Below are 21,932 nucleotides of genomic sequence, written 5' to 3'. Positions count from 1 at the left end.
CATCTATTATGTTTCCATTCTTAAAGGCATTTATTGAGTATCTGGTCAGTCAAGTCAACAATATTTATTGAGCATCTACTTTGCACTTAATATTGAGTGAAGTGTAGGGGAATACAAAAAAAAAAGTGTATATGTCTTGGTTCCTAACCTTAGGGACCTTTTTATCTGGCTGAGAAGGCAATATTAACACAACCAAAGTAATTTATATCAAACTATATGGAAGAAATTCTGATTTGAGTAGTACTTCTTTAAGTAAATGCTTAGTTCAGAGGAAGATGAGAATAATGGATAGGAATCCTTCATTGAGAACTCAAACTGGATCTTGGTAGATAGGGTTTTAGTTAGTTGAGGGAATGCCCTAAATAGATACGCGATATTGTCTAGAATGTTGAAGGGTACTGCCTTAAATGCTGTGTTAAAAAGTTTATACTTTATCTGAAAGTAATAGTAAGCAAAATGAAGCTGATGATTTAGGAAAGTTAATCTGGCAAGAGAATGAAGGAGAGATTTAAGAGGGGGGAAATTAGCAGCAAGGAAAGCAATCAGGAAACTTTCAATTATCTGGGCCTTAAATTATAAGCATCTCAACAGAGTAGGAATGAAAATTAATGAATGATATGAAAAGAGGTCAAAAGCAAGATTTAGTGACTAGTGGAAAGATCTTAAAGATGATTGTAAGGTTAAGACAGGCGTCCTCAAACTACGGCCCGCGGGCCACATGCGGGTGTTTTTGCCGTTTTGTTTTTTTACTTCAAAATAAGATATGTGCAGTGTGCATAGGAATTTGTTCATAGTTTTTTTTAAACAATAGTTCGGCCCTCCAACGGTCTGAGGGACAGTGAACTGGCCCCCTTTTTAAAAAGTTTGAGGACCCCTGGGTTAAGAGTTTGAAAACTTGGGGAAGTTGTTGTTCTGCTGTCTGACATATGGAACCATTGTTTTGGGGAAATAAATTATTCTTTTGAATAAGAGGATGTTAAAACATATAGCTAGAATTTCCAATAAGCATTTATAAACAGGGACTGAAGATTAAATGACAGGGGAGATCTGGTTATGTGGACTTGGGAGTCATCCTTAGAGGGTATCATAGGAACCTGAGCGAGTGCTGTCTTTCTTAAACATTAAGCGTAATTATGCCTAATGTCATTAATTTTGTGCTCTGAATTCTCAGTGGCCCTAATTTGTGTAATTTTTGTAAACACAGTTTACATCTTTATAACCATGTCTGTGTACCAATTAGTATAGCTCATTAAGCACATTTTGCTTTGATAAAGGTCACTGATGCCAAACGAATTGTTCACCCAACGCATTCTTTCTTTCATTAGGAAAATAACTGATTTCAGAAATGTATTTTAGAACTCTTAAGTGTGTTCTTCCAGCATTCAGAATTATTTTCAAACTAAAATAACTCTCTTTTATGTGTGATAGTTGGAGGAAATGTGGACTGGAAGCAGATAGCAAGTATTCAGGAATCCATTGGAGAAACCAGTTCTCAAAGTGTTGTTGTTGCTGTAGATAGGTAAGGTATTCACTTTCTTCCCTTTTCAAATGAATACTCGTTTAATTCTGTCGCGTTTAGATATTTTTTGCACAGTAGTAAACGGAAAATTTTATCGCCAAAAATACTTTTGTTAAGTAATGTGAGACTGTATTGTAATATGATATGATTCAAATGATGAAGCACATACTTTTGCATTTTAGGTTATAGAATATAGGAAAGAAACAGTATGATAATGTAAGTTAGAGTAGATAGTAGTGGGCATTAAGGAAATAATAACCTTGATGAAAAAGAACACAAATGTTTTATTTCCTGTATAGAAAACATTCCCCTTGTTATCCCTGTTGGGAAACAGAGTGTATTTTCTCTTTCTGATAGAGGACTGCATTAGGGGTAAAATGAAGAGATTTGCTGAGAATTCTCATTATATATACCAATATCCTACCTAATAATAGACAAATATGCAAATTGACCGCACCTTCGCTACGCCCAAGCCACGCCCACCAGCCAATCAGGACGAGTATGCAAATCACCCCAACAAAGATGGCGGCTAATTTGCATATCAAGACAGCATAGAAAAAAGCCAAGAGATGCTGAAGGGAGCAAAGCTGCGGAGAAGCAAGCAAGCGGGGGCGGGGGGGGAGAGAAGGGAGGAGCGGAGGCGGGGCCAGGGGAGAAGGAAGGAGAGCAGGGTGGGCTGGCGGAGCAGACGGGCCAGGGGACAAGGGAGGAGCGGAGGCGGGGCGGGGTAGAGTGCAGCAGGAAACCCTATTGCAGGATTTTTCCTGCAACGGGAACGCTATAATATACCAATTTCCAAAGGGACTTGGAAATTGGTATATTATAGACATTACCAGGTATTCCTCATTTTTAGTTTGTTTTCTAAAAGAAAACCCATACTCTGGTTTATTTTATTACGGGAATATTTAGTTTCTTTCAGATTTTTAAAATTTCCAGTATGTAGAACATTTAGTGTTCTTTTTAATATTAGTTTTTTCCAGATGAATGCCCCCCAAATTGAAACTTAACATTTTACAAATCTAACATTTAAATTGTCTTTCTTTGCCACTTCTTATGGAAACTTTCAAAAATGTAAATGTAATTAATATGTACTGTTTGTTTGTTTGTTTGTTTGTTTTGGTGCTTTGAGACTCATGCTGATCCATTATTTTACTTTGCATCACATAAAACTTTTTGCTCTAAGTACAGACAGAACTAGATTGTTCCAGTACTTGGAAGTACTCCCTGGAACTTTTATCCTTGAAAATCTTAATGTCCACTTGCAATCTTTTTTGTTAGGGGAAGAAGGTTATTTGCATTTTTCTTGGGAAGGATGAAGAAAGATTGTGTGTCATCTTATACCCACTGTATAATTAGAAGGTTTACCACATGGTTGGTATTTTTCAAAGTGCTTTACCCGTATTATTTAGTTTAATCCTTTAGTAGCCTCATGAGATGAGTATTATTGTCCTCAATTTACAGATAAGGAAACTGAGACGTGGGGAAATTAAATAACTTGCTCATTCCACGACTAGGCTAACTGGGTCTTCATTATTTTGATGACTGTTTCATTCATAGAGAGTTTTGAGGAATGGAGCCAAGATGTACAGTCAAGCAGCATATCTTGAGTGTGCACTCTAAACCTCTCTACCTGCATGTGCAACTTTAGAGCAGTGTAATGTCTGCCCTTCTGCTATCGGTAGCTTTTTTCCAAGTGGTTTTCTTGCTTTCCAGAAAATCACCTTCACTGTCATTATGGGAATCTCTTCAGGCAAGAGTCAACATTTTACCTACTGTTTCCATAGTATACTTTATATGAGCATACCTAGTTCTGATTTATTCAAATATTCAGTTTGTTATAGATAGACATGTTACTCATTTGAACAGATAATATTCTTGTCTGTTTTAATAATTTATACTGTTTCACAGGTATCCTAGCATAAGTACTATTAGTACTTTGTCCTCTCAAACTCATCATCACCAAAGGCTTCTGCAAACATAAAATTAATGTCCAATTTTATATAAAACCTCAGCATTTAAACTTTAGCTTATAATGAAAACAAAAGCTACATCTTTGATATATTATAAGATTATATTATTCTTGTGTGGTACAATTCAGTTTTTCATTAAATTTCTTCTCAGATATCTGAGGTTATATTCATATGTAAAATTTGGACTCTAGTCTATAAGCTAACTAAGTGAGATTGCCCTGGAATTTAAGACAGTGGTGAGAATATTATCAGGTATCATCCTTGAAAACTCTGTACTTGTCCAGCAAAAACAGTCATTTTCCTACTCTTAGGCCTATTGTTCTGAAAAATCTCTTCTGACAAGTATAGGAAATGAAAATAAAAATAATTCTTCTTTGCTTAATTACATATAGCTTCTGTTTCTTAATCAACATAAAAATTGCTGATTCCATTAAAAACCTTCAAGTTTTTAATGATAATATATCCTAATTATCTCCACTTTTTTGGTATTAGGAATCCATTAGAACTTAGGAGAATATTGTGTACTTTAATCTCAGATCCTCTAGGATTTGCTAGAGTAGAATTTGCTAGCTATTGCTAAACTAGATCAATTTTATAGGCATCACTAAACTATGCAGGGATGGATTTTTGTCACAGAATGGATTCTCTCTCTAAAAGTTAAAAAAAAAAAACAAAAAACAATACCATGGTTTTTGCGGCACATCAGATCTAGCTTTGTAAAACTGACCCATCTCACACTTTGGAACATTGTCACCTTTTAGAAAAATACATACAGCTCACCCCCCACTTCATTTGCTCAAAAATACCTTTCAGGTAGATGTAAGAAATAAATGTTACCTCAGATATTTCACTGAAAACTTTTTACATATATAGTAATTGACTTTGCCTGTGTGTTACATACAGTTTAACATTTTTTAAATCTAGCATCTGCAAGTTTGGTCAATCTTTTGTTTTGCATTGCTGTATTACTATCATGATATGGATGAATCAGTAATATGTCAAATTTATTTTTCTACTCACATTTCCAGACATGTTTTTTAGTATTAGCACACAAGATCTCATGCTACTGTCCTTTGCTTTTCCTACAGGGACTTTAGAATCTATTTCATAGGCTGATTTTGTGCAACATAGCTTTTTTCTCCTGCCTTAGTAAGGCTTAATTTTAAATGCCTCCACAGACCACTGTGCTCTACATATCACTTACGTTTAGTGGAGCATTACTAGAAATAGGGCACCCTCAGAGGCTACCAAAGTGAGTAGGCATCTGAATGTGCTTTCCCAGGATGCATGCTTCCACTGCCTTCCATCATCACCTGAGTCTACAGGACCCCTCTAAATGCTGCTGCAACCCCTCTGTGGCCTTTGTTCTCCATTATTTCACTACATTCACAATTGCGTATATCCCCTCTAGTTGTATATAATCTCCATTTCTGTTTCTATTCTTTACCCCTTCAACTTTTGTCATTTGCCTCTTTCTTAGTTAAACATTTTTGTTGTTGTTGTTATTTCATTTGTTTCTCCTATACTATTTAGTTTTGACTCTGGTTTTGGTGTGGGTTGTTTTTTTGTTTTATTTTTTTTTTACATTGTTCCTTGGGGATACCTGTAGTTTGATAAATTGGCTAATGACACATATAATGCATAGTCTAGCAGTTTTCATTTTTTGTTCATGTGAGAGCTCTGTACAGAAGCTTTGTATATGTTAATATTTAGATCCAGTCAAATCACTGAATTAAATGGGACCCTATTACTCTTATATTTTCTCCCAGATTGTGTTTTTAGCCAGATCTTTGAATTGTTGTTTTGTTCTTTTGAGAAGAGCAGTATGGGAAATCTCAAGATACTCCTTTAGCAGGAGGTCAGATTCTGAGTTATCGTGTTGTTAGTTTCTAAGTAGTTTTTGTAGTCTTGTTTTTGTTATTCGTTGCCAGAACACATAGATAGGCATTCAAGGGCGCTAAGATTAAAACAATATGATATACTCAGAACATTTATATTATGGATGCAGGAAAAAACTAGAATATATTTAAAATATTTAAATTTTGTTTTGCTCAGGTAAGTGTGGGGCAATGTAGCACCGTGGTTAAGAGGGTGGCCTCTGGACTGTCCTGGTTTGAATCTTGGCTCCAGCACTTACTAGTTTTGATACTTTTAGGAAATGTCCATAAAATTGGGATTATAATGGTACCTATTTCCCAGGGTATTGGTTATTATTTTGAATGGATATATTAAGCAGTCAGGATAATACCCACCTTGTGATTATTGGTAGCTGTTACTATTACTTATGATTACTTTTATTTCTAAGTTTAGTATTTGACCTGCTCCTGCCTTTAAGGTTTCTTTTTTACCATGCAGATCTTATGGTGTTTATTTTAAATTGAGGAATATCATTTCATTCTGGAAGTCTCATTCAAACCCTTGGTTATAAACCCAGTGAGTGCATGGATAAAAATGCAGACTTTAAAAAAGAGGACTAATATATTTATGCTGAAGTCTTTTATGAAACTTTGAAACACAGAAACAGAGCTTGGTGAAGTCTGGACAAAGCTGGACAGCATAGCTTAACACTAAGTATTTGAATGTCCTAAGAAATGTCAGTTAGCTACTTCTTGGTTAAACTGTTGTAGACTATTTGCAAGGTTCTGTTAAATCGCTTGTAACGTAACATAAATGAATTTTCTAATCAAACATACATTACTTGTAGAAATTAAGTAGAATTTTTCATTTTAAAACTTTGTTAATGTTAGTAGATAATCAGGAAAAGATTGAAAATTTTTCAGTTTTATAGTGTACCAATTATTAGTTTTACAAATGAATATTTTTCTTATTCTTAGAGTCTCATAAGAGAACTAGTTTTTGTAAATTTTTAATACAATTAGAACCATATATTCTTTAATATATTACTGAATGCAAAGGTAAGAGGGAGGAACATCAAATTATAGTTACTAAAGTATAGAATAAAAATAAATTTTCATTTGACCACCTGATTTCTTTAGTTCCTTTAAAACAGATAAAAGTAGCTACATTTGAATTGATGTAGTAGATGTGAGACTTCATACATGTTTTTTTCAGGCTATACATTTTTTAATCATGGGGTTGTTTTTTTCCTTTAGAATATTTACAGGGTCTACAAGGCTAGATGGAAATGCTATTGGTAAGTATGTACATTTATTTCACTTATAAATTGGTTGTTTGGCTAAAAGACTTGAACATTAAGCTAAAAAATTATAAATCTATTTATATTATAGTGGATTTTGTCCGTTGGCTCTGTGCTGTGTCTATGGATGAATTACTTTCCACTACACATCCAAGAATGTTTAGTCTACAAAAAATAGTAGAAATATCATATTACAACATGGGAAGAATAAGATTGCAGTGGTCTCGAATTTGGGAAGTTATTGGAGATCATTTTAATAAGGTATTTATATAATTATAGGATTTGCTTATATTTATATTATTTTTCATTGTGTAAAATTTCCTTATCATAATCTAATTGAGAATTTTTCTTTCCAAGCAATTTTTAAGATTAAATTTAGAAAACCCTTTGAGTCCTGTTTTTTCTTTAGCTCTAGGTTTTAAGTAATTAATTAAAATAATGTTTTTCTCATTAAGAAATATTATTAGCACTTAGTGCTTTTATAAAGAATCGTAGGATTTACTTATATATGCTATTAATGATACACTATTTTAAAACAAAAATAAAAAAATTATGTTTTCACTGCTTACATTAGCACCCTTTATTTCTGTTGCCATTGCAGGTTGGCTGTAATCCTAATGAAGACGTAGCTATTTTTGCAGTAGACTCCTTGAGACAGTTGTCAATGAAGTTCTTAGAGAAAGGGGAGCTGGCTAATTTCAGATTCCAGAAGGATTTCTTAAGACCTTTTGAGCATATAATGAAACGGAACAGGTATTATATTTGTTAAATTGCTTAATAGCAGAAAAATACTTCATTATTTTTCACACGGAGAAAAACAGAAAAAGGGAAAGAAAACTGATGTTTTACCTATATGCTTATTCAAGAAATTATATTAATATTTTAGGTCTCCAACCATTCGAGATATGGTTGTGCGATGTATAGCACAGATGGTGAATTCTCAAGCTGCTAACATTCGGTCTGGATGGAAGAACATTTTCTCTGTATTTCATCTGGCTGCATCCGATCAAGATGAAAGCATAGTGGAACTTGCATTCCAAACAACAGGGCACATTGTCAGTGAGTATTTCTTTTAACTGTGTTTAAATTTAAAAAAAAAAATGAATGAATGAATGAATGAATGAAACAAACTATAATGTGTTCAGAAGATAATTCAAATATAAGGTTGTAGGTCTATTATGGTTTTTAAGTTTACCAAGTTTTGACTACATAAGCAGAGTAAATGATGAATATATTATTACAGTTAACATTTATTGGACATTTACTATATGACAAGCACTGTGAAAACTTTGCATGTATTTTCTTCAGTCTTCACAACTACTCTATGAGAGAAGTATCTTTAATATCATCTCTCTTTAATGCATAGATTGGGAAACTCAGGCCCAGTGAGGTTAAGTAATTTCCTAAGGGCACAGAACTAGTGAGTGAAAGAGCTGATATTCAAAGCTGTAGAGCCTTAAGACAAAATCTTTGTTTTTACCCACTACACTTGGACTTTGAGGGAGAATAAAATATTAAAAATGTAAGTTATGCCTATCTGGAAGATTATAATGATTATCAACATCAAGAATAATGACATTATCATAGTTATCATTTGAGTGCTTATTTGAATTAAGCATTTTTACTTACATTATTTTATTTAGTGCTTACAACTATCCTGTGGATATTGTAATTCTCATTTTATAGATTAAGAAACTGAGATACAGAGATTAAACATAATTTTGTATACTTACTCAACAACTGTTGATATAGTACCTGCTGTGTACCAGTCACTGTATTAGCTGCTGGGTTTATAGTGTAAACAAAACACAGACCTGTTTCCCTGTCTCTACTCAAGGCAGTCAAGTAGGTGATCACCACAGACTTGAACCCTTCTCTGTTGGACATCAAAGCCTTTAACCTTTAAGAAGTACACATTACATCCAGAGGTTGATATATTTTTTGATGCAATTAAGAATAATTGACATTATTACTTTGATACATTTTCCCTTTGTCTTTTAGCCCTTGTGTTTGAAAAACACTTTCCAGCGACCATTGATTCTTTTCAGGATGCAGTGAAGTGTTTGTCTGAATTTGCATGCAATGCAGCTTTCCCAGACACAAGTATGGAAGCAATCCGACTTATTCGCCATTGTGCAAAATACGTGTCAGACAGGCCTCAGGTACAGTGTCATTTTGTAAACAAAATTTTACTGAATATTTATTCCCAGTCTGACATCTACATTTATTTGGAAATTAAGAGGCTATGAAGCATTTATTTTTCAGTAAACTAAAAATTATCTGAGCTTGATTCTGAGTCATAATGGATAGTACTGATAGTATTTTTCTGAGTGTTTCACCTGTATTAAATTGTTTCATCTTCATAACAATTCTAGTCCCATACAGTTAAGGAACCTGCGGCACAAAGAAGTTAAAAAACGTGTCTGTGATTGCAGGGCTAGTTAAGGAGACCTAGAGTTCGAACCCAAGCCTGCGGTTTTAACCATTCCTGTGCTGCTCTTTACCTGGTGTGTTTCGTCTGCAGTACTGAAGTTGACTGTGGGCTTCAGCACTGGAGGAAAAGGTTAAATTGGCAACCTGCCTGCCAACTTTAACTCACGGATGTGAGTCTGTCTTTATAACCACCATGAGGAGAAGCGATACATCGTAGCTTTAGTAATAAGATTTTTACTACATACTGACATGGACCTATGGGGTGCTTAGTACTTTTTACCTAAACACGCATTGACTCATTTGACCTCACATTTCCCCAGTGTGGTTAGTGTGGCTACATGGTGTCATAACCATTTAAATGGTAAAAATGAAAACCTGATTTAACCTGGTTAATAATGCAGAAATCTGGTGTCAGAGTTGAAGCTGAAACCAACTTTTGGGTTCTGGTCCAGTGCTCTTTATAGGAAGTTATAATCTCCAGCATTTTTATAAATTATTGTGTTTTATCAAATTGTTTGCTTTGATTTGTAAAGCATTTTTTAAAGTTTTAAAGAAATGTGCTTAATGTAGGTATTAAATTTTGCCTTTAATAACCCTATCTTTCTTCTTGAAGGCTTTTAAGGAATACACAAGCGACGATATGAATGTGGCGCCTGAAGACAGGGTGTGGGTGAGAGGATGGTTCCCCATCCTCTTTGAGTTATCCTGTATCATCAATAGATGCAAATTAGATGTAAGAACCAGGTAACAATCAGTATTTGTAATTAACATTTTGTAAGGCTTATTTTAACTTAAATTAACTTTCTTATGTGAACACAAAGTTTAGTAGTGAAAGGCCATAAATCATGTGTTTTATCAAATATAGCAATTATTAGATAGGCAGATTTAAAAATATGTTAAGCTATAACTGTTTAAAAATGGAAATATGTTGCTTTTTCTTAAAATTTAAATATAGCCTACTAAATTTAAATATAGTCTACTTTGTGTTTTAGCTTCCATGTTAATATAGTACTTCACACATTCTGTTTTTTTCATACATTTGTTTCCAATTAAAAATAGAAGTTAGTGGAAAATTTATTTTATTTCCTAAAGAATGATGGAAGAATTCCCAAATGCACATCCTTGATGCATTTTAGGTAAAGAACCTTTTCTCTGAAGACTGGTCAGTAGCATAGTTTTGAATAACATAGGTCTATTAAAAAAGAATTGAACTCTTTCCAAAGTATATTCTCAATAAAAGGTCTATAGGAACATATAATAAATCTGTAAAGAAACTATTTTGGATATGATGTAACCAGACAAGTGCTCAGTATACACTTCCCATGTTATAGCTCAGATCAGTCCCATAGTATAATTTTTCTCTCTGTATTTGTGACTGTGAAATTGAAATGGCCAACTTGTATTACAGTATCTGTCAGAAGTGCTTGAGTGTATCATGAGTTCAGTTTCATGTTAAAATCCCTCATTTAATTGTCCCATCTTCTTTTTAGGAGAATCATTAGTCATTTGGGCAGTTCACTGAACTTTTTAAAACCAGAAACGTGGTCAGACTTATAATAAATCAATGATAGAAATGTAATGAAAGAATGAATATTTCCTCCCCTTATGCCAGAATCACCCCACTGCCACCCCCATCCAAGGTTAAATTTGATTTATTTCCTAAGAAACTTCACTTTCATAGTATTATTTGTAATAACAAAAAAATGTATGACATAGGTAAGTTATCCAAAGTAGGACTCAAACCTTGACTCAACCTTGGGAGTTTCTCAATAGTAATCACAAGAACAGTGTATAACATTTTATCTTGACAAGGGAACTGCATGCTTTCTTAGCCTCGTAGCCTGTCCTTGTCTGGGACCACACTGGTTTACTTCTCACCATATTTATATTTCGATTACGGTCGGATTCTGGTTGTTAAAGGGAAGAGAAAATATGTGTTCTAGTTAGTAAAAGAGAGAGAAAATATGAGTAAACTCTTCCATGATGGCTTTCATTTTCTTACCTCACCCCAGGATCTGTAGGGCTGTTATTTAGATTATATGTAAAAATGTAACACAGTTATTTATAACACACTAATCACAAAATACTTTCACATGCATTCTCATTTGACTCCCTCACAATTTTGTAGATTTATGGTTAAATAATTAACCTAGAGACCAAACATTCTTTTTCCCTACACTGGCAACTGAAGTATTGCTTTAAAAAAGACCTCTTCGACAGTAAAAATTCTTAGAAACCTCTGCAGATCTGTTTGCTTTGGGGCCTAGAAAAAACAGGATTCTCACATTCCCTTCTCCCCAGTCCTGGGAGTTAGCATCCAGTTACTTAGCAAGAGAGGAGATGGATTTGGAGCTAAGGAGAGGGAGGAAGAGGGAGCCTTTCTGTTGTGGAGGGAAACATGGACTAGTTTCTTTACTCCCGCTCATTACACATTAGTATCTTATGAATCAAATAAACTGTTATGAACTTGCTGTAAGGCAAACTGCCATAATGTTATTTTTTACACATTCATTTAACAAATACTTACTTTGAACTTAATTTGAACCAGGCATGAACTAGACTTGAGGGAAGCATAGCAACAAATAAGCTAGACCATGTGCCGTCTTTATGGAGCCTTTCAAAGAAAATTTTGTTCTGGCTTACCATCAGACTTATTGGAAATAAAAAACCTTTTTAAATTGAAGGATACCTATTTTTGCTAGAAGAAAGTAACATATAGAGGAAACATCAAGCTTTTTAACAGCTACATGAAAGGCTTTTTTGTTTTCTTTCTTTTTTTTTTTTTGGTTAATCCTCATCCGAGGATATTTTCTCCATTGATTTTTAGAGAGAGAGGAAGAAAGAGAGGGAGAGGGGAAGGAGAGAGAAAGAAACATCGATGTGAGAGAGACACACCAATTGGTTGCCTCCCACACTCTCCAACTGGGGCCAGGGATGAAACCTGCATGCAACTCAGGTACGTGCCCTTGACTGGGAATCAAACCTGTGACCCTTAGGTTCCTGGGATGATGCTCTAACCACTTAGCACACCAGTCAGAAGTTTTTAAATTGAATTTATTGGGGTGACATTGGTTAACAAAAGTATACGGGTTTCAGGTGCACAGTTCTACAACACATCATTTGTACTCTTGTGTGTTCACTACTCCAAGTCGAAGTCTCTCCATCAACCTTTACGCCCCTCCCCTCTCGTACACCCTCCTCCACTTTTGAGGAAGATAATCAGGAATCGGGAAGACAATTTTGAATTTTAGTTTTGACATTTATTCAAAGATAGTGAAAGTGATACTAAGCACTTTATTCGTTCAACAAGTATTCACCGTGTGCCTCCTAGATGACGAGATTGCTCTGTGCCTGGAATGCAGCAGGATACAGACCTGCCCACATGGATGTCTTGTGGATTAGCTTTAAAAATCCTTTTGTTTGAAGACATTATATGAACAATTATAGCATTCACTAAAAACTCCTATAGCTCTTTGAAAAAGATTTTCTAAAATCTATTTTTTATTTGTTCTTAGACTGTTAATTGATATATTTTCTTCCTGGTCACAGTGCCACAAAATTAATATTCACTAATAAGATGGTCTGTGTCCATCTGTAATTTCATTTATTATTTTTAAATGCTGAATGATGGGGTGGGAATGGAAGAAAAGTAAAATAAAGAAAAATTTGAAATGTTTTCCTAAATGATGCATTCTAAAGAAAGCTGGATGTATAACAAGGTAAAAGTCTTAAAAACCAGTTTTAAACTTTGTTTTCTGTATCTTTGTGAACTGTAACAGTTATTACAGGAGGGAGATTCTGATGTGCAATGCTTTTTGGTGTTATAGTTTTACTAATTACGTTATATCACTTTAGGGGTTTAACAGTAATGTTTGAAATCATGAAAACTTATGGCCACACTTATGAAAAACACTGGTGGCAGGATTTATTTAGAATTGTGTTCAGAATCTTTGACAACATGAAATTACCAGAACAGCAGACAGAGGTAAGACATGAAATATTCATTTCATATAGTCAAGAGGCTCTTCATATTTTTCCTAATATATTTTAATATTTCATATTAAGCACATTAAACAGAAAAAAATTCCTAGAGAAATTTTCCTTAAGGCATTATAATAAACTAGAGGCCCAGCGTGTGATTGAAATTGTGTGAGGAGGCACCCCGCAGGGGGCCGGGACCCGCGCCTGACTCACAGCGTCCCCCAGCCCCCCTGCCTGTGTCCGCTCTGGGGCCGCCCGAGCCACCGCGTAACCTCCTCCTGTCTGGTCATGACCCGTTACGGAGTCCCGGCCTAATTTGCATATTACCTCTTTTTTTATATTTACACACACACACACACACACCCTAGAGGCCTGGTGCACGAAATTCGTGCGGGGGGGGCATCCCTTAGTCCAGCCTGCACCCTCTCCAATCTGAGACCCCTTGAGGGATGTCTTACTGCTCGTTTTGGCAGGTAGTTGGACATCCCTCTCACAATCCAGGTCTGCTGGCTCCTAACCACTCACCTGCCTCTGCCTGATTGCCCCTAACTGCTTCTGCCTGCCAGTCTGATCACCCCCTAACCACTCCCCTGTCAGCCTGATCACCTAACTGCTCCCCAGCCAGTCCAATTGCCCCTAACTGCCCTCTCCTGCCAGCCTGGTCGCCCCCAACTGCCCTCCCCTGCTGGCCTGGTCACCCCTAAATGCCTCCCCTGCAGGCCTGCCCTCCCCAACTGCCCTCCCTTGCAGGCCTGGTCCCCCCAACTGCCCTTCCCTGCAGGCCTGGGTCCCCCGCCCCAACTGCCCTCCCCTGCAGGCCTGGTCTCCCCCCAACTGCTCTCCTCTGCAGGCCTGGTCTCCCCCAACTGCCCTCCTCTGCCAGCCTGGTCACCCCAACTGCCCTCCTCTGCTGGCCTGGTCACCCCTAACTGCCCACAACTGCCCTCCTCTGCAAGCCATCTTGTGGCAGCCACCTTGTGTCCCCATGGGGACAGCCATCTTTGACCACATGGGCCATCTTGTGTCTTGGAGTGATGGTCAATTTGCATAGTACTCTTTTATTAGATAGGATGGATGGATATATATATGGATGGATGGATGGATGGATAGATAGATAGATAGATAGATAGATAGATAGATAGATAGATAGATAGATAGATAGATTGTATGCCTTTATAAACAAGAACACTATTTGGGGATAGAACCGAGTTAATGAATTGGTGGGATTTTATTGGGGGTTTTTTTATGTTTTTGTTGAACTTCCAGTTTCTTTTCCTCATTTTAATATTGTCACAACTATAAACACCAGTAACTTTCTTTAGTATTCATAGTGACTTCTTATTCTGAATTAAATAAAGACTACATGGTAATAAATAGACATATGTATGCACTACCACAAAACTATGTTTGAAAACTGTTGATTCAGATTAGTCCATTATGTATTTGAGAAAAACACTTACTTAATATGGCCCTATTTGTCTTTTATAGTGTTTTTAAATAACTGTACTTCATGAAAGTCAGTTTAATTTAAAAGATATACTGATCCCACTTGGATAAATTCTTATCCTTTTCTTCCTCTTTATTTCTCTTTCAAGTTTGGTCATATGCTGGAGCAAGGCCTGCTGTTTATTCATGCATATTGTTTGAAAAGTCATAATGCTAATAGCAAGAAAATGCTGTGATAGTTCTTCACAATCAAAGCAAACAGTACAAAAAATAGTTAAATTAGTTTATACATAGGGGTTATGGGGTAATGGAGAAAAATAGACAGCAGATATTAAGTTAGGTGAATGTAATGTTCTGGAGGGAAGTAAAGGTCTCAAAGGAACAGGGATAGGCTTACATTTTACACGTGCAAACACATCTCTTTTTTTCATTCTAGTAGTTGATGAACGGTCTGACTTTCTCCCCTCCTCTCCCCCCATCCCCCAGAAAGCTGAATGGATGACAACGACCTGTAATCATGCCCTTTATGCCATCTGTGACGTGTTCACTCAGTATTTAGAAGTGCTCAGTGACGTGCTTTTGGATGATATTTTTGCCCAGCTGTACTGGTGTGTGCAGCAAGGTATGTCTGTGCCAGATAGTGACACAATGTGTTAAATTGGACCCTGGTAATATACAAATGAATTGTTCTTTTCTTTTCTAGACAATGAGCAGTTAGCACGATCTGGTACAAACTGCTTAGAGAATGTTGTTATCCTGAATGGGGAAAAATTTACCCTAGAAATCTGGGATAAAACTTGTAACTGCACACTGGATATCTTCAAAACTACAATCCCACATGCGTAAGATGATTTTATACAACTTTATATATTGAATGATGGACATAAAAGGTTTGATAGTAACTAGTGATTTCTCATAACAGAATCCTTTTTCAAACATCTCATTGGTCCTTGAATTTGTATTTATTACAAATCAAACTCCTATAAGCCATAACAAATACATGAATTAAATTCTTTATAAACCAAAACCTTTATTCTGATCATCTAAAATTGGGGTCATAATGAAGTGATTCCACTTTTATAAGGGTTTATTTATTCAGACTAAACCAAGCCATGGTCTTAAATTAAAACAACAACATATATTCAATTATTGTAGATTTAATAATCTTAGGAAGATTTATTTGCACCTATCACATTTTACAGTTAATTTTCATCTCTCTCTAGGGGATAAATTTGGCTTTGAATTTTAGTGAAGGAGTTTCTATGAACGGGGAAACTAAGATAGAATCTGCCTAATGCAGTGATGGCGAACCTATGACACGCGTGTCAGCACTGACACGCGTAGCCATTTCTGATGACACGCAGCCGCTGAGGCGGCCGCATGCCGAGGATGAAACATTTGCTGCTCCTGAGGATGAAACATTTGCGAAATAATGTTTTTTCCTCAAAGTGACACACTACCCGAGTTATGCTCAGTTTTTTGGCGAAGTTTGACACACCAAGCTCAAAAGGTTGCCCATCACTGGCCTAATGACTGATGCCTCCTGGACTTGGTGCAGGGCAGACCTGGAACCTACTTCCCAGTACCCTGGGGCCCTTTGACATGCACAGAGCTTCACCTTACATCTACAGTATATAAATCTTAGTTAGATGTTTTAAATGTTACCTAAAACATCTTATTAAGTAGGTATATGTGAATGCGCTGGAATAAAACTATACACAAAAACTATCAGTCCACATTTTTAAGCATCATAAACTTTTTCTTGACGTGAATTAAATATGTTTGTACTGGTATGATCTCCTTGTAAATATCCTCATCACTAGGAAATATAAAGTCAAACAAGAGGAACACACCCCTAGGAAAGATCGGGGTAGGACTACACCAAAGGACACACAGTAATTACCTTTGCCTATTTATAATTATTTGACAGTTCTTAACTTTTTGGTGCACATTTTGTGGATCAGTGTAACTGACAAATGACAGGTTTTTGTCATAGTTTATCTATAGCCGCTATGGTACGAATTCTTGCTTAGGTGTTGTCCCTGTGAAGTCTTTATAAAAACCAGTTGGGCTGAATTTTTTTTTAATTTTTTAAATGTGTTTTTATTGATATTTTTTTAAGAGAAAGAGGAAGGGAGAAGGATAGAGAGATAGAAGCATGATGAGAGAGAAACATTGATTGGTGCCTCCTGCATGCCCCACACTGGAGGATCTATCCTGCAACCCAGATATGTGCCTAACCAGGATTTGAACCAGTGACCTCTTGGTTTACAGGTCGATGCTCAACCACTGAGCACACCAGCCAGGCTGAATTTCTTTTTAAAGAACTGCTTCTGCTTTAACTCATTGAATGTACACATTCTAGATATAAGATGCATGTTCGTGAAGATCATCGAATAAGCATCTCTTACTAGCATGTATCTGTACCAGAGTTCTCTCCATATTGAACTGAAGTGACATATTTACTGCCTGTCTGCCCCATTTCCCAGGAACTCTTGCTTCTTAAAGAAAGAACTTAGGTCTTAATCATCTTTCTGTCCCAAGCAGCTAATCAACTTAGTGTCCTCTTTGGGGCCAAATTTATTTTATTTCTTTTTATACATTAAAAAAATAGAATCTAAAAAGGTTTATGGGTTTTTTTGAAACAACTCAAACTTTTTTTAAATCTCACTTTGAATAATACTTAATGACCCTTAATACTTAGAAAAACTGAGTTTAAAGTTTCTAAAACTGATGACCCGAGTACTCTAATTATATTAACTGCTAATTGTTTTGCTGGAAGTATATATTTTAAACTTCTCACTAGATTTTTCTTTTCAGCAAATTGCTCTTAACAGTAGTCAAAGAAGGAATATACTGTTTTTGGTATATTCATGTGACTTTTTTGTGCCCATTTCAAAATATGTTGGATGTGACATGTTTTACACTGTGATTGACTGGTGTGATTTTGGTATTTTAAAGGCTTTTGACGTGGCGTCCCACTTCCGGAGAAACTGTTCCCCTGCCTTCCTCTCCTGTGAATGAAAAACAATTGGTAAGTTCTAATAAATAAAGCGTATTTTAAATTATTTAATTATTTGTGAAAAGTAATTTTACCATGGACCAGATTCTTTTGTATGACCTTTTGTCTTTTAAAAAGAAGGCATAACTCTATCCAGAATTCTCAGGTTAAATTTTATCATGGTCACTTTCCCAAGTAGCTAAAAGTTATCTCTGTAAGTGCTATACAGGCAGTATTTTAAATTATTTTATAAGATGAGACATAGAGTAAAATGACTTCAAGAGTTGTAAGAGGCAGGCACCAGATTATGCATGGATTTCCATGCCAAGCTGAAGATATTATTGGATATTTCATGTAAACTTTTAATTTTGATATAATTTGACCTTAAAGAAAAGTTGCAAAACCAGTACAAAGAATTCTGATACGCCCTTCATCCATTGTATTTATTTGCCTAGGACTGACGTAACATTACCACAAACTTAAGTGGCTTAAAACAACAGAAATTGATTCTCTCATAGTCCTGGAGGCAAAAAGTCCAAATTCCCGGCATCTCCAGAGCCAGCTCCCTTCAAAGCCTTTGAGGGAGAATCCCTTTTTGCTTCTCTCAGCTTCCAGTGGCTGCTGGCAACCCTTGGCATTCCTTGGCTTGTATACACATCACTCCAGTTCTTCCAGCAATTTTTTGAACCAGGTTTGGTATATGTTATCCCCGTTTTATACTAGTACAGAACAATGAATAAAAGATCATAAACTGCAGATCATAAACATAAGTCCAAGTTAAAATACTATTTTGATTAGCACTATTTTGGGGAACACAGGCCCCTGTGTTCCTTTCAGAAACCCCAGTGAAACAGCTGGGATTGTTAGGACAATCCTCCTATCTAATAAAAGAGAAACATGCAAATTAACCATCACTCCGCTATGCCCACCAGCCAATCAGAGCGAATATGCAGATTAACCCAAAAAAAGATGGCGGTTAATTTGCATATGCAGGCGCTGAGCGGCCTGGGTCCCGAAAACATCCTCCGGATCCAGGCCGATCCTAGCCTGTAGGCCTGTGCTTAGGTCCTGAGCAGCAGGGGTCCCAGAACGCCCCCTGGCTACTCGGAGCCTATGGGTGCAGGCGCCAAGCGGCCTGGCGGGCAGGAACATCCCCAGCCACTTGCAAAGGCTCGTGCGCGAAGTGGCGGTTTAGGTACACGCCCCCAGCCAGGCGCCCATGACGGGGGGCTGGCTGCTGGCCTCTGGGGTGTGCCGAGACCCTGGCGGCCACTGCTGCTTGCTGCCCATGGTCCCTGCATGCCCCCAGCCTGGGGCCCCTGGTGGGGCTGGCTGCTAGCCTCGGGGGTGTTTGGAGACAGGGATGTTCCCGCCCTGCCCCCAGCCGCTTGCAAAGGCTCGCGCACGAAGCGGCGGTTTGGGTCCACGCCCCAGCCAGGCGCCCACGACAGGGAGCTGGCTGCTGGCCTCTGGGGTGTGCAGAGACCCCAGCGGCCACCACCAGGTGGCAGGGACACGCCCCTAGCCCAGTGGACACAATCCAGAGGCTACATGAGCTGCAGAGGATACACCTTTTAAAAAATATATATATTTTTTATTGATTTTTTTACAGAGAAAAGGGGAGAGGGATAGACAGTCGGAAATATCAATGAGAGAGAAACATCGATTAGCTGCCTCCTGCACACTCCCCACTGGGGATGTGCCTCCAACCAAGGTACATGCCCTTAACTGGAATCTAACCTGGGACCCCTCAGTCTGCAGGCCCATGGTCTATCCACTGAGCCAAACCATTTTGAAAGTAAATACCTTTTCTGACAGCTCATTGGCTAAGCTCCCTGTAGGCCACCACTTGCAGTGTTCTTGGTAATCTGGATTATAAGAATCCAAGAAGGTGATCTAGGGTTTTTCCACCACACTCCTGGAGGAAAAAATGAAGGTCCCTTGAGGGGTCCCAGATTGGAGAGGCTACAGGCTGGGCTGAGGGACAAACCCCCCCCCCCCCATGCATGAATTTCATGCACCGGGCCTGTAGTCTACACTAATAAAAGAGAAACATGCAAATTAACCATCACTCTGCTACGCCCACCAGCCAATCAGAGCAAGTATGCAAATTACCCAACAAAGATGGTGGTTAATTTGCATACGCAGGCACAGAACGAAGACTGAAGACAGTGTACAGGAAGAGGGAGGGAAAGCAGAAAGCGGGGCAGCGGCGGCAGTGGGAGGGAAAGCGCAGGGAGGGGTGGGGGGGGCGGAGGCGGTGGGAGGGAAGCCCTCCTTGGTGGGCTTCGCTCCCTTCTCTGCTTCGCTCAGGCCGCTGGAAGTCCTATTCTTGCAGGAATAGGCCCAAGGAAGCCCTATTCTTGCAGGAATCTTCCTGCAACGGGCCTCTAGTAGTCTATAATAGGCCACAGTCTGACTCGCTGAGTGCATTGTATTGCTGTCACTCCATATATTGCCTGACACTGTACTGGTGCTTTGAACTTATTGTCTAATCCGTAGATAATAACAACCCATATGGGGATTAATCAGAATGGGGATTAATTCATTGCTTTTTCAATGTTACACTTAGTAACTCTGGGGCGAAATCCGGTGTAGCTCTGTTGGACTTGATTGAACATTCAGCTTCTCTTCATGATACCTCACTCCTAGTTGGTCCCCTCTCGCTGACCTCTGGTTGTGGGTTCCTTGGGTGACAGAACATCCTTCCCTAAAACTCATCCCTAAAAAGCTTCCCTGAGCTCAGCCTGAACAAAGCTTGCAGAAATCTCTGTTTAGATTTCATGACAGTTCATGGGTATTGTTGACTACTTTTCCCACACAGTGAACTTAGCAATTTTTTCTCTTGCTCTTGGGTAGTGTCAGGCCTAAGCCTGGCAGTCAGAAGGGAAGCTTTTCACTTAAAGACTATTGGCTCTGTCAATGGACAGGTAATTTTAAATAATTTTCTCTCATTGCATCTGTAATTGCAATGTGTAGAATGTCATTTTCATAGGGACACGGTCTATTAAAAAAAAATCATAATAGAAACTATTTTCATTTCACTTTATTTTTTTTATTATTAAGGTATTACATATGTGTCCTTATCCCTCCATTGCCCCCCACCGAATTCCCGTTCATGCCCTCATGCCCCTGGTGTCTGTGTCCATTGGTTATGCTTATATGCATGCATACAAGTCATTTAGTTGACCTGTACCCCTTACCTCCACCCTCCCCTACCTTCCTTCTGAGGTTTGAACATTTGATTGATGCCTCTCTGTCTCTGGATCTGTTTTTGTTCATCAGTTTATGTTGTTCATTATAATCCGCAAATGAGTGAGATCATGTGATATTTATCTTTCTCTGACTGACTTATTTCACTTAGCATAATGCTGTCCAGCTCCATCCATGCTGTTTTTATTCTTAAGCTTTATTCATTGTACTTAAAATGAATTTTTTTATTTTGTTAGGATACAATATCACAGAAATCTGTAGATATCCATGATTCTATTCAACCAAGATCTGCAGATAATAGACAGCAAGCAACATTGACTTCTGTCTCTACTGTGAATGAAGAAGCCAACAAACTTAAACCTTCAGCAAGTGAGTTATTTATACTCTTAGTAAAACTAAGTTGTGTATTTTGTTTGATGTAGGAAAGGAATGAAATTTGTTTGTACTTTTATTTCTAACAAATATACTGTAACTGATTGTATGGTCACTTCATTACTATGTTCGCTCCAACCTGAACCTCCCGGTATAGGTGGATAGAGAGATACTCCCTTGAGGAGGATCAGGAACTCTGCTAACACCTGCAGTACCAGCTAGTGTTTGTTTTGAGCCTATGAGTGTTCCCTCTCAGCCCCTTCTTCATGTCAGCCCCATTGTTTTCCTGCAAGAGTGGGGCCTGATGGGCCCTCCTCTACTCATCAGTGAGGGGAGAGAGTGAGGGGTCCGTGCTTCCAAAGCTGAGCTCCGCACTGAGGAGCAAGCCTTCCTCTGCTCTGCTGCCCCACGCCCGTCATCTTCGCTCCTCTCCTCACCTTCTTAGTTCTGTTTTTACTAAGTAGGTTAAATGTTGTTTACTGAAGGAAAATTGTAACACTGAGGAAAGACTGCCTCCTCCCCAGAGGAAAATAGGACAGCTTTAAAAATCGCTTTTTAAAATTGAGATGAAATTCACATAACGAAAGTAACCAATTGAAAGTGAACTATTCGTTGGCATTTAGTAAATTCACAATCGTGTGCAGTTGCCACTTTATCTATTTCCAAAACATTTTTTATCATCCCAAAAGACAACCCCATAACCATTATGCTTTTCCTTCCTACTTTCCCATTCCTCAGCCCCTGGTAACCACCATTCTGATTTGTGTCTATGGATTTGCTATTCTGCACATTTCATATAAATGGAATAATACAGTATGTGACCTTTTATGTCTGGCTTTT

The 21,932-nt window shown here is 37.7% G+C and overlaps 1 protein-coding gene across 3 annotated transcripts in view; it reads left to right on the top strand.

Annotated features, from left to right (window-relative positions):
- ARFGEF1 (ADP ribosylation factor guanine nucleotide exchange factor 1) overlaps positions 1–21,932 on the top strand; it is a 105,511-nt gene that overhangs the window by 75,613 nt on the left and 7,966 nt on the right. For all 3 annotated transcript variants that reach the window (XM_054708718.1, XM_054708720.1, XM_054708721.1), the window contains exons 23-34: positions 1,429–1,519; positions 6,603–6,643; positions 6,738–6,907; positions 7,248–7,399; positions 7,533–7,705; positions 8,648–8,808; positions 9,693–9,823; positions 12,935–13,064; positions 14,993–15,128; positions 15,210–15,348; positions 17,468–17,540; positions 20,957–21,089. In XM_054708718.1, coding sequence (XP_054564693.1) covers positions 1,429–1,519; positions 6,603–6,643; positions 6,738–6,907; positions 7,248–7,399; positions 7,533–7,705; positions 8,648–8,808; positions 9,693–9,823; positions 12,935–13,064; positions 14,993–15,128; positions 15,210–15,348; positions 17,468–17,540; positions 20,957–21,089 — 1,530 coding nt within the window. The remainder of the gene's footprint in view (positions 1–1,428; positions 1,520–6,602; positions 6,644–6,737; positions 6,908–7,247; positions 7,400–7,532; positions 7,706–8,647; positions 8,809–9,692; positions 9,824–12,934; positions 13,065–14,992; positions 15,129–15,209; positions 15,349–17,467; positions 17,541–20,956; positions 21,090–21,932) is intronic.

The sequence above is a fragment of the Eptesicus fuscus genome, chromosome 19, assembly GCF_027574615.1.
Source record: "Eptesicus fuscus isolate TK198812 chromosome 19, DD_ASM_mEF_20220401, whole genome shotgun sequence".
NCBI lineage: Eukaryota > Metazoa > Chordata > Mammalia > Chiroptera > Vespertilionidae > Eptesicus > Eptesicus fuscus.
The sequence above is the reverse complement of the archived record's forward strand: the minus strand, read 5'-3'. Positions and strand labels throughout refer to the sequence as shown.